Source organism: Ascaphus truei, chromosome 9 (genome assembly GCF_040206685.1).
Source record: "Ascaphus truei isolate aAscTru1 chromosome 9, aAscTru1.hap1, whole genome shotgun sequence".
Lineage (NCBI taxonomy): Eukaryota > Metazoa > Chordata > Amphibia > Anura > Ascaphidae > Ascaphus > Ascaphus truei.
Window position 1 is genome coordinate 58,947,986 of NC_134491.1, and position 15,126 is coordinate 58,963,111.

General features: G+C 40.5%; 2 protein-coding genes across 6 annotated transcripts in view; both read right to left on the reverse strand.

Moving 5' to 3' along the window:
- Positions 1-15,126, reverse strand: part of LOC142503114 (galectin-3-like) — a 506,920-nt gene that overhangs the window by 238,839 nt on the left and 252,955 nt on the right. The window lies entirely within an intron of this gene.
- Positions 1-15,126, reverse strand: part of DDHD1 (DDHD domain containing 1) — a 56,499-nt gene that overhangs the window by 6,736 nt on the left and 34,637 nt on the right. For all 5 annotated transcript variants that reach the window (XM_075615122.1, XM_075615124.1, XM_075615123.1 and 2 more), the window contains 2 exons: positions 1,506-1,768; positions 172-247 (listed from right to left, as the gene is read on the reverse strand). In XM_075615122.1, the coding sequence (XP_075471237.1) occupies positions 172-247; positions 1,506-1,768 (339 nt within the window). The remainder of the gene's footprint in view (positions 1-171; positions 248-1,505; positions 1,769-15,126) is intronic.

A 15,126-nucleotide genomic window follows, 5' to 3' on the forward strand; every position in this document is an offset into this window, starting at 1 on the left:
CGTCAGTATTGTAGTACAAGTCCTCTGGCACGGAAAAGGATTTTGCATTTCATTACTGGATGCCTTAAACGCAGTCTTAATACTGGAGGCCACTCATTTTCTGCATTCCATATCATATAATGGCAATGCGACCAAATCCCCCTTCCATCACACACAAAAAAAATAGTTTACCTTAAATTTTAAGGCAGGGGCATTAGACAACGAAGTGTTTTTCAATCCATGTAATCTGTCCTCCAATTCTTTTAATCTACAAATGGGAACAATTAATAATACATTATATAGCACATTTCGTTAATACATTTGCTTTTAACTTTACAAATATCCTTAAAACAACTTGTAAGACTGGACTCTGACTGGCGGCCGGCGGGTAACCGCGGCTAACAAATGGTTTTGTAGTAGCCCTTGGACAGTCTGCTTCTTCCAATTTCATTGTAGTTGCCAGGCTGTCAACTGTAATTTTGTTCACACTTGGGCCTCGGCCAGGGTTCCTGCTGGCGTGCGGAGTCGCGCTGAGGCTCAGGGAAAGCGGGTGATTTCCCTGGCCTTAAAAAGCGCGCCGTCCGGGCCAGTGACGTCACGGAGCTGGTTCGCTCTCATTGGGCGAACCGCTCACATGACCGGCCCTGCGCGCCGGCAATCGGGGAAATTTTAAATTTCCTTAAGAGCTACGCTTCCGCAAGCGCGCAGAAGCGTAGGCGAGCCCCTACTAAAGCTGCTCTCATTGCGGCTGTAGGGGCTCAGTGCCGAGCGGAAGCGCGCCTCCGCCCGCAAGCACTAAACATGGACGCGGCCTAAATCTCACTGGCAAAGAGATGTGGCAATTAATATACTTGCAACATTTTGCAAGCATTTATAACTGTTTAAATGTATCCTAAATTATATTACAATGCTTGTGGCCCTTCCACTCATTTATTTTATGATCAGTCCCTTTGGGAAAACAAATTGATGAGCCCTATTAACATAATCACTGATTTTCTTTATTGATAAAGACAAAAGAATAGTTTAGTTTCACACTGCCATTTTTTGCAGCTGTATCATATACTCTATGCATATAATTTCACAGTAAAAAATAAATAAATTAAAAAAAGAGAGAGATGGGATTGGGGAGCAACAGATTTGCAGAATTTGAGATCAATTTTATATGTGGATAATATGTGCATTATATAATTCTTCCCTTTTGCAATTTATCCTATTATAAGTGAATACACACTGCACAGAATTGGACCGTCTTAGAATGTGATAAGGCTCAGGCAAGATCAAAATATCTGTTTGGTCAATTTACATCAAAACACATCTAGATACAATTCATACGGCAAGTGAGCCAATCAGTGCACAATCCCACATTAATAGGAGTTTCTGTGCACTAGGTGTCTTGATGGGCACTATCACAGTTTAATGAATAACCCTCAAACTCTATACCAGAGGTTACTGTAATGGCCAACTAACAGATGCAGAAAATGTTCTCTACCAGCAATGAAGAGTAAAAGAACTGCTACATTCCTTACCGTTGTTTCGTCAAGTAAAGCTCTCGAAGGAGATGTTGTTCTTCATAACTTAGCCAATGAACTTCAGCTTCTTCGTCTTCCTGTTGCACCAGTTGTTCATAGAGAATACCGGGATTCCACCCAGTCATTATATCATAGGTGATCACACATCCCAATGAATGGGATACAATCGAGACTTTCCCTCCTCTCTCTTCAAATTCAGGATTCCGAGAACAGAAAAGGCTGTAGAGCCGATTCAGCTCCTGCTGAAGGCCTTTCACCAACTGTTATACAGAGAGAGAAAATAATGTATTGTGTTCACTTCCATCATTTTACATTGTTTAAACAAGACATATATTTAGAGGGGCACTGCCCCCTCCTATGACAATGCAGGAGTTCTCAACTCTAGTCCTCAGGCCGCCCCACCACTCCCCAACAGGTCAGGTTTTAACAATATCCCTGCTTCAGCACATCGGTAAAACCTGACCTGATTGGGGATCTCAGTGACTGGAGTTGAGAACCCCTGTTGTATGCGATTGTTTTGTGTCAAAAGTATTTTTATAGCACTTTGTTAAACTTGTGTGTGAAAACACCACAATGCATTTTGGTACTACAATCTTCACCCATTCTCTTTTGTAACGATGTATCTACAGGCGGTCCTCGGTTATCTGACGCAATGAGTTACTCAAAATGGCGTCGGAGAGCGAAGCGTCGTAAAGCGAATCACATTTCCCATAGGAACACTGTTTAAATCAAATGTTCCGTTCCTGAAGGCATTTTTAATGCTAAAATACACAAAATATTTCACGCAGGCAATAAGATATGCAGCACACAGATTATGATGTAAACATTATATTTATTGATTCAGAACTGTGTAAAAACTATATTCTGTACAGTAATGTACATTATGAGAAAAAAAACATCAATTATTGGAGGAAGATGATTGAGGGGGGGGGATCTTCAACGGATAACGGACTTCATGGGGGTGATGCAGGTGGACTTGAAGGTTTGGACTTCTTGAAGAAGCTCTTCAATGAAGTCTGGACAAATCCTTTCGTTTTCTGCCTGTAGATCTCTCTATAGCAGCTGATTTGGTTGGACACCCGGCGACTGACTGTTGAACTGTAATTTCCTCAAATATGGCCAGTGCGCTATCAATGTGCTTGAATGCTGCAGTCAACATTTTGGTTCATAAAGATTTACGTGGCTGTGCCACTTCAGCAGATTGGTGGGCCTCCTTGTCAGCAATTTTTTGCTCTTCTAATTGCATCAGTTCTTCATTGCTCAACTCGTTAGCATGTGAGGCGAGCAACTCCTCAATATCCTCGATTTCCACCTCCAAGTTGAGATCTCTGGCCATTTGCACAACAGTTTCTGTAACCTCTGCAACAGTCTCTGTAAGGCCTTGGACATCAGACACAAAATCAGGGCGCAAATTACCGCAAACTCCATTTAAATTGGATTGTTTGACCTCATTCCATGCATCTCCGATGTTTGTTTCTCACTGCATGGAGAATGTTGTAACCCATCCAAAATTATTTCAAGGTTGGACCTCCTTCCACATCAGTTGCTCTGATGGCCTGGAAGAAAAACAATACAGACCGGCGCCTTAAAGTCCAAATGGGAGATATAAAAGTTCAATGGATGATTAGAAATATCCAATGGATGTTGATCTGGTCCAGTGGACAGCAGGTTCCTCAGCAGCAGAATAATTATGACATGCAGGGGAGACAAGAGAATAAGATCATAGTGTAATACTGTAAGATTGATACAAAAAACACATAGACATAGACAAACATACACAAACAACACTAAACAGTAGGCTGACTAATATTAAGGATTATTTAATGAACATAATAAAATGCAGGTAACTGGTGACGAGCAGGTCTAGGATCCGGTGTGTAAAAACCGGAATCCTACTTGCAGCAGGTCCCTAGAACAAGCGCAGGTAAGAATGGTGTAGATGTCCGACGGGTAGTGCTGATGTGTAGATGCCTGTGGGAGCTTCCCTCATCCACTGCCGATGATGGCGATGCTTCCCTTCACCACACGTGACTCTCCTTCGCTGGCGTCCGGAAGTGCGTCACAGCGGGCGGGACAACACACCGGGTACTTCTGCCGATATCAACACTTGTATACTGCGGCTCCAGGGGCTGCTGAAAAGGTCTGCTCCTCTATCAGTAATGCTGCTATATGATTCTCAATGGCCCAACGCGTTTCGTGCGCATGCGCACTTCTTCAGGGGTTAAATGAGCACAGTCCTTGGTGACTTTAAATACAGACAGGGCACACTTCATTGGTTAATTAAAGTGTCACTCACAGTTCGTTTATGCAAACCGTGATTGGATGCACTGCCTGTCAATCACGTCCTGTGTACAAGTCAGCCTTAACATACAACTAGACAACATATATACAAAAATTTACATACATATATACCTTAAAAATACATAAAATTCAACTGTTATTACTGATCATGCCTAATACACCTACTTAATCAGAATATAACACATATTATAATGTATGCACATAGTGCAATTAATAATGTTTTTCTTTTAAATAGTTTTTCTCCATATTGATGTGACCTCATTTGCACGCTATTGGCTTTCATGATTGCAGCAGCTATTACTTGCTGAAAAACCCATTTTAAAAGATCTATATTAAAAATAAAAATATATATTATATAAATATATATAAGAATATATTATATATTCATTTAAACCTTATAATTTATAAAAAAACTTTTGTTTAAAAAACTTTTGTTTTTAAAAAATCATTTAAAAAAAACATTTTATAAAATTATTTTAAAAAGACGCCTAGATCAAAATCAATGTTGAGTCCGTTAGGTGAGAGTGTCTTTAATTCATAGATCCAGTAGGCTTCACGCCTACTGATCTGTTTCAATAAATTACCACCTCTCCAATTTTGTTGTACAGTTTCAATGGCTTGACATTTAAGACCCATCGGGTTCCTGTTATGATAGATGTTAAAATGGTGTGACACACTATGTGTATTTAAACCTCTTTTTATATTATAGATGTGTTCATACACTCTTCTTTTATAACATCTTCCAGTTCTACCAACATATTGCAGGCCACACGGGCACTGCAATAGATAAATTACAAATGTGGAATCACAGTTTATTGATGTTTTAATAGTGTATATTTTATCTGTAACATTAGATTGGAAGGTGTCAGTGGTATTACTAAATGAACAAGCCATACATTTGGTGCATTTAAAAAACACCCTTCTTTTGCTATTTGGTTTTAGTTCTGATTTTTCCAATGGACAACTAGGTGCTAGACGCATCTTAATGTTTGGTGCTTTTGTGAAAATAATTTTTGGTTTCTCCGGGAGACATTTGGATAGAGTCGTATCGCACAAGAGCATGGGCCAATGTTTGTTAAAAATCTGACAAATTTTTGGCGCCATCTCATTGTACTGAGTTATAAAAGAGACTCCATTGTTTTGGTTCGATACATTTTTGTTCTTATCTTTATATTCCAACAATGTGTCTCTCTCAATTTTCTCCACCTGAAGGGAAGCTGCCTCGAGTAGATTTTCTGGGTAACTTCTATCACGGAATTTATCTTTAAGCTCACTCGCCTGAAGCGCATACTCCTCTGAATTTGAACAGTTGCGCTTGAGGCGGGTGAGCTGACCCTTAGGAATGTTCCGGATCCAGCTAGGGTTATGCTGGCTGTCTGCCCTAAGGTAGTTATTAGCCTGGACAGACTTGAAGAATGTTTTGGTTTCTATTTTATTGTTACTGATATAAATAGCGAGGTCTAAAAATTCTATATGTTCCTTATGGTGGTTAAATGTAAATTTCAAATCCCTATCGTTAGAGTTTAAATATGTAAAAAACGACTCAAGCTGTACCTGGCTGCCTGACCAAACGAATATAACGTCATCTATGAAACGGCGCCAGAGCACGAGGTGGGCCCCGAGTGGACAGTTGTTCCAAATGTAATCTTCTTCCCAACTGTCCATGAATAGATTTGCATAACTCGGGGCAAACCTCGTGCCCATCGCCGTTCCACAGACCTGTAAAAAGAATTGTGAATTAAATTGAAAGTGATTATGTGTTAAAATAAAATTAATGCTATCAACTAAAAATGACTTTAGTGCTGATGGTGTAGTGTTATCCGATTCTAACTTACGTGTGATGGCCTGACATCCTTTCACATGATTAATGGTGGTATACAGTGATGTCACATCTGCTGTTACCCAGGTATATTCGGGTTTCCACTCCAGATCTCTCAGTGACTGGAGGACATGTGTAGTGTCACGTAAGTAGGATTCTATGGTTTTCTAAGTATTTACTTAAGGTTGTAACCTCCCACCACTGCCAGCTCTCAGTGACTAATGTCTTTTCTAATTCTACCATAATAGGATGGAAATCTGCCACCCTAGGCTCCACTATAGGGACCGTATGGGGGTCATTGAAAATAAGATCCACATTGATATTTCTGCGGGATCTTGAGTGAAACAGTGTACTCATAATGAATGAGAAATAATAACCCAAATATTAATAAAAGGTGCAATATAATCAAATATATATTATTAATATAGATCAACTAGTGTAAATTTAAAGCTGCTACACCTGTGTTGGAAAAACAGTAACTAGAAAAAAGGATGGTGTAATTAGCGCTAAAAAATATATGTGTACAAATACAATTCAAATATTAACAACGACGTGATGAAAATTACAATAGGCAAGGCTGCCAGGAATAACTAACCCGAACACAGTTAGTGATAGACAAAAAGAAAAACAATACAGACCTTGCCAGTAATCCATTAAGCCAGTTTGAGACCGAACTCACTAGAATGCTAGACATTGGTTTAGAAAAGGGAGCCATTACACAACAAGAATTTGAGTTTTTAAATACACAATTTTCACGCACTCCTATTTTTTATTTCATCCCCAAAATACATAAAAGCCTCACAAATCCTCCTGGCAGGCCTATCATTTCGGGTATTGGGTCACTCACATCTAATTTATCCTTATTTATAGATCACCATCTTCAACCACTAGTCCATCAGATCCGATCCTACTTACGTGACACTACACATGTCCTCCAGTTACTGAGAGATCTGGAGTGGAAACCCGAATATACCTGGGTAACAGCAGATGTGACATCACTGTATACCACCATTAATCATGTGAAAGGATGTCAGGCCATCACACGTAAGTTAGAATCGGATAACACTACACCATCAGCACTAAAGTCATTTTTAGTTGATAGCATTAATTTTATTTTAACACATAATCACTTTCAATTTAATTCACAATTCTTTTTACAGGTCTGTGGAACGGCGATGGGCACGAGGTTTGCCCCGAGTTATGCAAATCTATTCATGGACAGTTGGGAAGAAGATTACATTTGGAACAACTGTCCACTCGGGGCCCACCTCGTGCTCTGGCGCCGTTTCATAGATGACGTTATATTCGTTTGGTCAGGCAGCCAGGTACAGCTTGAGTCGTTTTTTACATATTTAAACTCTTACGATAGGGATTTGAAATTTACATTTAACCACCATAAGGAACATATAGAATTTTTAGACCTCGCTATTTATATCAGTAACAATAAAATAGAAACCAAAACATTCTTCAAGTCTGTCCAGGCTAATAACTACCTTAGGGCAGACAGCCAGCATAACCCTAGCTGGATCCGGAACATTCCTAAGGGTCAGCTCACCCGCCTCAAGCGCAACTGTTCAAATTCAGAGGAGTATGCGCTTCAGGCGAGTGAGCTTAAAGATAAATTCCGTGATAGAAGTTACCCAGAAAATCTACTCGAGGCAGCTTCCCTTCAGGTGGAGAAAATTGAGAGAGACACATTGTTGGAATATAAAGATAAGAACAAAAATGTATCGAACCAAAACAATGGAGTCTCTTTTATAACTCAGTACAATGAGATGGCGCCAAAAATTCGTCAGATTTTAACAAACATTGGCCCATGCTCTTGTGCGATACGACTCTATCCAAATGTCTCCCGGAGAAACCAAAAATTATTTTCACAAAAGCACCAAACATTAAGATGCGTCTAGCACCTAGTTGTCCATTGGAAAAATCAGAACTAAAACCAAATAGCAAAAGAAGGTTTTTTTTTAAATGCACCAAATGTATGGCTTGTTTATTTAGTAATACCACTGACACCTTCCAATCTAATGTTACAGATAAAATATACACTATTAAAACATCAATAAACTGTGATTCCACATTTGTAATTTATCTATTGCAGTGCCCGTGTGGCCTGCAATATGTGGGTAGAACTGGAAGATGTTATAAAAGAAGAGTGTATGAACACATCTATAATATAAAAAGAGGTTTAAATACACATAGTGTGTCACACCATTTTAACATCTATCATAACAGGAACCCGATGGGTCTTAAATGTCAAGCCATTGAAACTGTACAACAAAATTGGAGAGGTGGTAATTTATTGAAACAGATCAGTAGGCGTGAAGCCTACTGGATCTATGAATTAAAGACACTCTCACCTAACGGACTCAACATTGATTTTGATCTAGGCGTCTTTTTAAAATAATTTTATAAAATGTTTTTTTAAAATGATTTTTTAAAAACAAAAGTTTTTTAAACAAAAGTTTTTTTATAAATTATAAGGTTTAAATGAATATATAATATATTCTTATATATATTTATATAATATATATTTTTATTTTTAATATAGATCTTTTAAAATGGGTTTTTCAGCAAGTAATAGCTGCTGCAATCATGAAAGCCAATAGCGTGCAAATGAGGTCACATCAATATGGAGAAAAACTATTTAAAAGAAAAACATTATTAATTGCACTATGTGCATACATTATAATATGTGTTATATTCTGATTAAGTAGGTGTATTAGGCATGATCAGTAATAACAGTTGAATTTTATGTATTTTTAAGGTATATATGTATGTAAATTTTTGTATATATGTTGTCTAGTTGTATGTTAAGGCTGACTTGTACACAGGACGTGATTGACAGGCAGTGCATCCAATCACGGTTTGCATAAACGAACTGTGAGTGACACTTTAATTAACCAATGAAGTGTGCCCTGTCTGTATTTAAAGTCACCAAGGACTGTGCTCATTTAACCCCCGAAGAAGTGCGCATGCGCACGAAACGCGTTGGGCCATTGAGAATCATATAGCAGCATTACTGATAGAGGAGCAGACCTTTTCAGCAGCCCCTGGAGCCGCAGTATACAAGTGTTGATATCGGCAGAAGTACCCGGTGTGTGGTCCCGCCCGCTGTGACGCACTTCCGGACGCCAGCGAAGGAGAGTCACGTGTGGTGAAGGGAAGCATCGCCATCATCGGCAGTGGATGAGGGAAGCTCCAACAGGCATCTACACATCAGCACTACCCGTCGGACATCTACACCATTCTTACCTGCGCTTGTTCTAGGGACCTGCTGCAAGTAGGATTCCGTTTTTTACACACCGGATCCTAGACCTGCTCGTCACCAGTTACCTGCATTTTATTATGTTCATTAAATAATCCTTAATATTAGTCAGCCTACTGTTTAGTGTTGTTTGTGTATGTTTGTCTATGTCTATGTGTTTTTTGTATCAATCTTACAGTATTACACTATGATCTTATTCTCTTGTCTCCCCTGCATGTCATAATTATTCTGCTGCTGAGGAACCTGCTGTCCACTGGACCAGATCAACATCCATTGGATATTTCTAATCATCCATTGAACTTTTATATCTCCCATTTGGACTTTAAGGCGCCGGTCTGTATTGTTTTTCTTTTTGTCTATCACTAACTGTGTTCGGGTTAGTTATTCCTGGCAGCCTTGCCTATTGTAATTTTCATCACGTCGTTGTTAATATTTGAATTGTATTTGTACACATATTTTTTAGCGCTAATTACACCATCCTTTTTTCTAGTTTCTGATGGCCTGGGCAAATGTTTGCCTTAGATAGTAGGTCTGAAAGGAAGCGATAACCCCCTGGTCCATCGGCTGTATCAATGAGGTGGTGTTGGGGAGCATGAACACCACCATGACATTTGGATGGTGGTCATCCAGGTACACGGGATGGCCAGGAGCATTGTCCAGGAGGAGCAATGCTTTAAAATCAAGGTTCTGCCTTGTGCAATATAATTGCACAGCTGCGATAAAATGATGTTGGAACCAGTCCTCAAAAAGGCTCCCTATTACCCATAATAGAAAAAAGTGATAGTGCGCAGCTAATAACTAGTGAACAGCAAATATCAAGTGAACAGTGCATCGTGATTAAACAAACTATGTTGTGGACCTTAAGTGTAGATCTGGCACTAATCGTGGATCTGCAGCCTTTCTTGGGGGTGGCTCGACACCCCAGGAACTAGACAAAAAACAAAAGAACAAGGCGCACAACGCACATAGTGTAATAAAGTAAAAAATGTGACTTTATGGTTAAAAGTAAATAGTTCTGCGTACATCAAGTAAGAATAAACAAGCAGTTGGTATATAGGTTTACCACACCAGGAGATGACACTGCGCGCTCGGCGATGACGTCATTGAGGAGCGACTCGTGACGTCATTGCCGAGCGCCCAACGAGGAGTGGCGGCAAACGGTGCAGTGATCCATGGACGCTGATTCCTGCGGCTTCTTTACCACCCTGTGAGCTGTGTGCTGTGGGGCTCTCTACAAGGGACATATCCACCTACCACCCCCAAACGGAGGATGCTGTAAGGGACAGATGAGACGACTCCAGACCCATTGCATGCTGAGATCCATCCGAGGGTGTCGCACAGTGTCATCTCCTGGTGTGGTAAACCTATATACCAACTGCTTGTTTATTCTTACTTGATGTACGCAGAACTATTTACTTTTAACCATAAAGTCACATTTTTTACTTTATTACACTATGTGCGTTGTGCGCCTTGTTCTTTTGTTTTTTCCCTATTACCCATGCCTTACGGTTGGACTTTCAAATCACTGGAAGTGTGCTCTTTGCATAACCCTTGAATGCCCTAGGGTATTCTGCATGATAAACAAGCAAAGGTTTTAGCGTTACATCACCTGCAGCATTTGATCCAAGCAGAAGTCAGCCTGTCCTTTGCAACTTTAAAGCCAGGCATAGATTTTTTTTCCTCTTTTGCAATGTAGCTTCTACTGGGCATTTTTTTCCAGTAGAGCCCAGTCTCGTCTGCATTGAATACCTGATGAGCGCAATAGCCACCATCCTCTATAATTTTGGCTATTGCAACGGGGGAAGGTTTTAGCTGCCTCCTCATCAGCACTAACAGCTTCCCCGGTCACTTTAATGTTATGCAAGTTTAAACCGCATAAACCAGCCCTTACTTGCAGTGAACGTAGTGGACCCTTCTCCATGCTGGTGCTTAATGTCCTCAAAGACTCAAAGCCTTCGCCTGAATTGAGGCTAAATTAATTTGCACATGACGCTGGGATTGATCTTCCAGCCATATGATGAGGAGTTTTTCTACCTCAGCAATATGACCAGCACATTGCCTTATTGTTGTGCCTTGCATAGGAGCTGTACCCTTAATTTGTTCCAAGATTCTTGCCTTATCTTTAATTATTGTACCAATAGTTGTGCGAGGTATATCCAAGGCACGTTCAATTTCTGTGTTCGTCTCCTCTCAGAGCACTTTATTATGTTTTGTCTCTAAGGTAATAGATTTTCTAATCCTTTTTGGAGCAACATCACTTTGCTTTTTGCTTTTATCAGACATGGTTAAGGGCCTAAAATAAACTACTAAACCTTCACACAGACTGTTCAGAATTATTTCCATGACCTGCAGCCTTCTGATTGGGCAATTGTAGCAATTTTGCAAAGCGTCATAAGAGCGTCAGATAAGCCGTTCAGGCGTCGTAAAAACGGCCATAGGGATGCATTGAATAGCGTCTGATAAGCTGTTTGTCGTACAACGAAGCGTTGTAAAACAAGGACTGTATAGGCAAATTGTTTACCCACACTTTTCTACTTTTGTTTGGTTTAGGCCTGGGATATAGTGAAATCAGCGTCGCTGAGGCAGGCTGAGCCGCGCTGAACAGATGCACAAAGCCCCCGCATCTGTAATCAGCGCGGCTATAGTTTCTCCCTCCGAATGCTTGCTGATGCGTGCGGAGGCTGAGAAAATCAGAAGAGACAGGAGAGTTTGAAATTTTGCCGCTTGGGGGTAGCGGAGGAGCAGTCACGTGACCGCTCCCATCCAACGGGGCTGCAGCCTTTTCTTTTCCCTCCTGTGTCGGTGTTCTGAGATAGCAGAGCCACCAGACCAGAGTAGAGGCAGAACAGAGATGTTTGTGTATGTATGTGTATGTGTCTCTCTGTGTGTGTGTGTGTGTATATGTGTCTGTGTGTGTGTGTGTATATATGTGTGTGTGTGTGTGTGTGTATGTGTATGTGTCTGTGTGTGTATGTGTAAGTGTGTGTCTGTGTGTGTCTGTGTGTGTATGTGTCTGTGTGTATGTGTGTGTCTGTGTGTATGTGTGTGCGTGTGTATGCGTCTGTGTGTGTGTGTGTATGTGTGTGTGTGTGTATGTGTGTGTGTGTATGTGTGTATATGTGTGTGTGTATGTGTATGTGTGTGTATGTGTGTGTGTGTGTATGTGTCCGTGTGTGTGTGTGTGTGTCTGTGTGTATATGTGTATATGTATGTGTGTGTGAGTGTGTGTGTGTGTGTGTGTATATTTATCAAAGTTGCACAACGTTAATAATTTATTCTCACGTCTTTTTTAAAAAATTTAAAAATATTATATAATATACACACACACACATACACACACTGGTTCCCCATTGACACACAAACACACATACCACTTCAAAGTGACACACAGTTACCCAATGACACACACACACACTGACAGCTACCAAGTGAGACACACACACAGTGATACCCGCCTCCCAAGCACGCTTGCTGTCTCCTCTGCCAGGACAGCAAAAAGCTCCTGGTAGAGCGAGCGGCAGCAAGCAACAGCACAAAAGTGTTTACTATGTCCCAGGCCTTACACTGCTTATGTTGCCATCATTAGCCAAACAGATTGAAGAGGAATACATTTACCATTAAAAAATAGAAACAAATTTTTCAGAGGAATCTAAAATGTTACATTGACAGCAATGGAGAAGGGATACAATCACACGGATACATTTGCCTGCTATGTATGACTGACTGCCCCTTTAACTGAATGTCAGCCTTAAACTTGCACTAGTGTTTTACTGGCGCCACAAAGTCATTCTTCTAAAAACCAAAATTTCCTGCGTAAAAAAATGTAATCATCCTCTATTTTTGGGACATCCACAAGTTAAGGATAATTATAAACAACTTACAAGCCCCAGAGAACCGCACCCTGCGCATTAAACAACCACACTACCTGTTTATAGAACGTCATATGTACATACAAAAAAAATAAATAAAAAAGAAAGGGTGTGTGCGAGCACGCGCATTTTAAGTGAAACTTATGTGTTTTTATCACTGAGATTGTAATTATACTCTCAAAAGTTATGATTAAGTTACAACTACAATAAACGGTTTCTTTTAAACAATATCAATGATCCTGTGTGGATTTGGGTAATCTCTTTCACACAGGAATATTTCGATTTGTAACATTTTATATAATCAATGTGTTTGTTTTAGTTTGCTAGATTGTATCTATGTTTCAAATCCTTGACAAGTGTTTTGTGGTCAAATGTGTCAATTTAAATTTCTAACTTTGTACAGAGAATGCCTGTTTTTCCCTTCTTATGTAGATGTTTATTATCTTTATGGCTATATAATATGTATTGTCATTACATTATATAAATAGGACAGTTCATTTTAAATGAATAATGTCCTGATTCAAATCATTAATATAAACATCTATAAGAAAATGTCTACATTATAACATCCATGTGATTAAAATTAGAGCTAAAGGCATGCGTGATACTTATTGGTATTGTCTAGTACTGTACATATGTTTTTTCTAATCTGTTTCTGGGCTGCTTCTGAGTGATTTCTAAGAGTTCAATCCGCAGGTTTTCACCCTCATTCACCTTGTTCATTTCAATCAGTGTGAGTGGGGGCGGAGAGTTCTACTTGATCCTACTATTGAGGGAGTCACTTTTAGACCACAGATCACCGTTTGAAAAAGCGCCACATGCGGGAAACGCATCAGAGGATCTTGTTTGTTCTTTGTAGTTGGTTTATATGCCTAATAAAACCTTTTGATTTTACTTGCCTCCAGCTTAAATTATCTCCGCTGTGCTCAGACATTTTTCAATAATTATAAACAACTTACAAGCCCCAGAGAACCGCACCCTGAGCATTAAACAACCACACTACCTGTTTATAAAACGTCAGATATGTATATACAAAAAAAAAAAAAAAAAAGGGGGTGTGTGGCGAGCACGCACATTAAGTGAAACTTTCGTGTTTTATCACTGAAATTGTAATTACTCTCAAAAGTTTTTCATTCAATCAAAAACATCAAAATACAATTTCAGTGACAAAACACAAAAGTTTCACATAGAACATGCGTGCTCACACCCCAGTTTTGTCTATTATTTGATTTTTTCTGACTGTGCACCCGGCACTATATCTACACCAGTGATTCCCAACCAGGGTTCCATGGAGCAGTCTCAGGGGTTCCGCCTATAGACCGCCCGCACTCTGTGTGGCCCGCGACGGCTTTCCTGGCTCTCCCCCTCCTCAGAGCCTCCTCAGAGCCCCCTCTAAGGACTGCAGGGTAGGAGCGCGCTCTAGTAGTGTGACCTGGTACTTCCGGTGCCTACTGTTAGCTAGAGTGAGCACGTGCAGTCCTGCCGCCGGCAACCGCAGGATACCAGCCTCTTCTCCCGCTTGAGGTAGACATATATGTGGTGGGTGATGTGAGATACAGGGGGGAGGGTGATGTGAGATGCAGGGGGGTGGGTATATGAGGATGATGATGGGTGCTGGGGGAGATATGAGGATGATTTTACCCATGCGGCCCGAATCTGGTTTTCCTTGGAGCAGTTCGGCCCTTCTCACTTTACAAGTTCAATATGTATTGGTGGGTGCATTTTTAATATGTATTGGCAGGGGCGGGGTATTTTTATTATGTATTGCGGGGTGGGGTTATATGTATTAGGGGCAGGGTTTTTTTTGGCATGTATTTTATAGGGGGGATTGAGTGAGAGTGGGGTAATTGACGGAAGGTAGGGGTGAGTGAGAGGAGAGAGGGGGGAGTGAGGAAAAGAGGGAGTAAGAGTGAGACGCAGGGGATAAATACATGCGAGGCGAGAGTGGGGAGAGTGAGTGAGACGGAGGGGAGAGAAATACATGGGTAGAGGGTAGGAAATAGAGGGGTCTCATGAGGTGTGAAAATTTGTGATTTACCCTTGTCGAACCTAATATGCCAGATAGGGGTTCGCTGAGAATTTTCTAAATACTTCAAGGGTTCCTCCAAACAAAAAAGGTTGGGAATCACTGATCTACACTGTACAAATTAATGACAAAGGAATTTCCACCGCCCAAAAAGTGGTTTTATTTAAAGAAATGTTCTACTGCTGTATGATGATCAGAGTCCGATCTTATACTATATTAGTGAAAGCACTGTATGTTTGCCTGCCTGGATGTCCGGTGTCCCTAGGGGAAATCTCATTGGTCCCTTGGCCCGCCCCCGCATACCTCTCATTGGCCTGAGGCGGAGTGACGGGCCA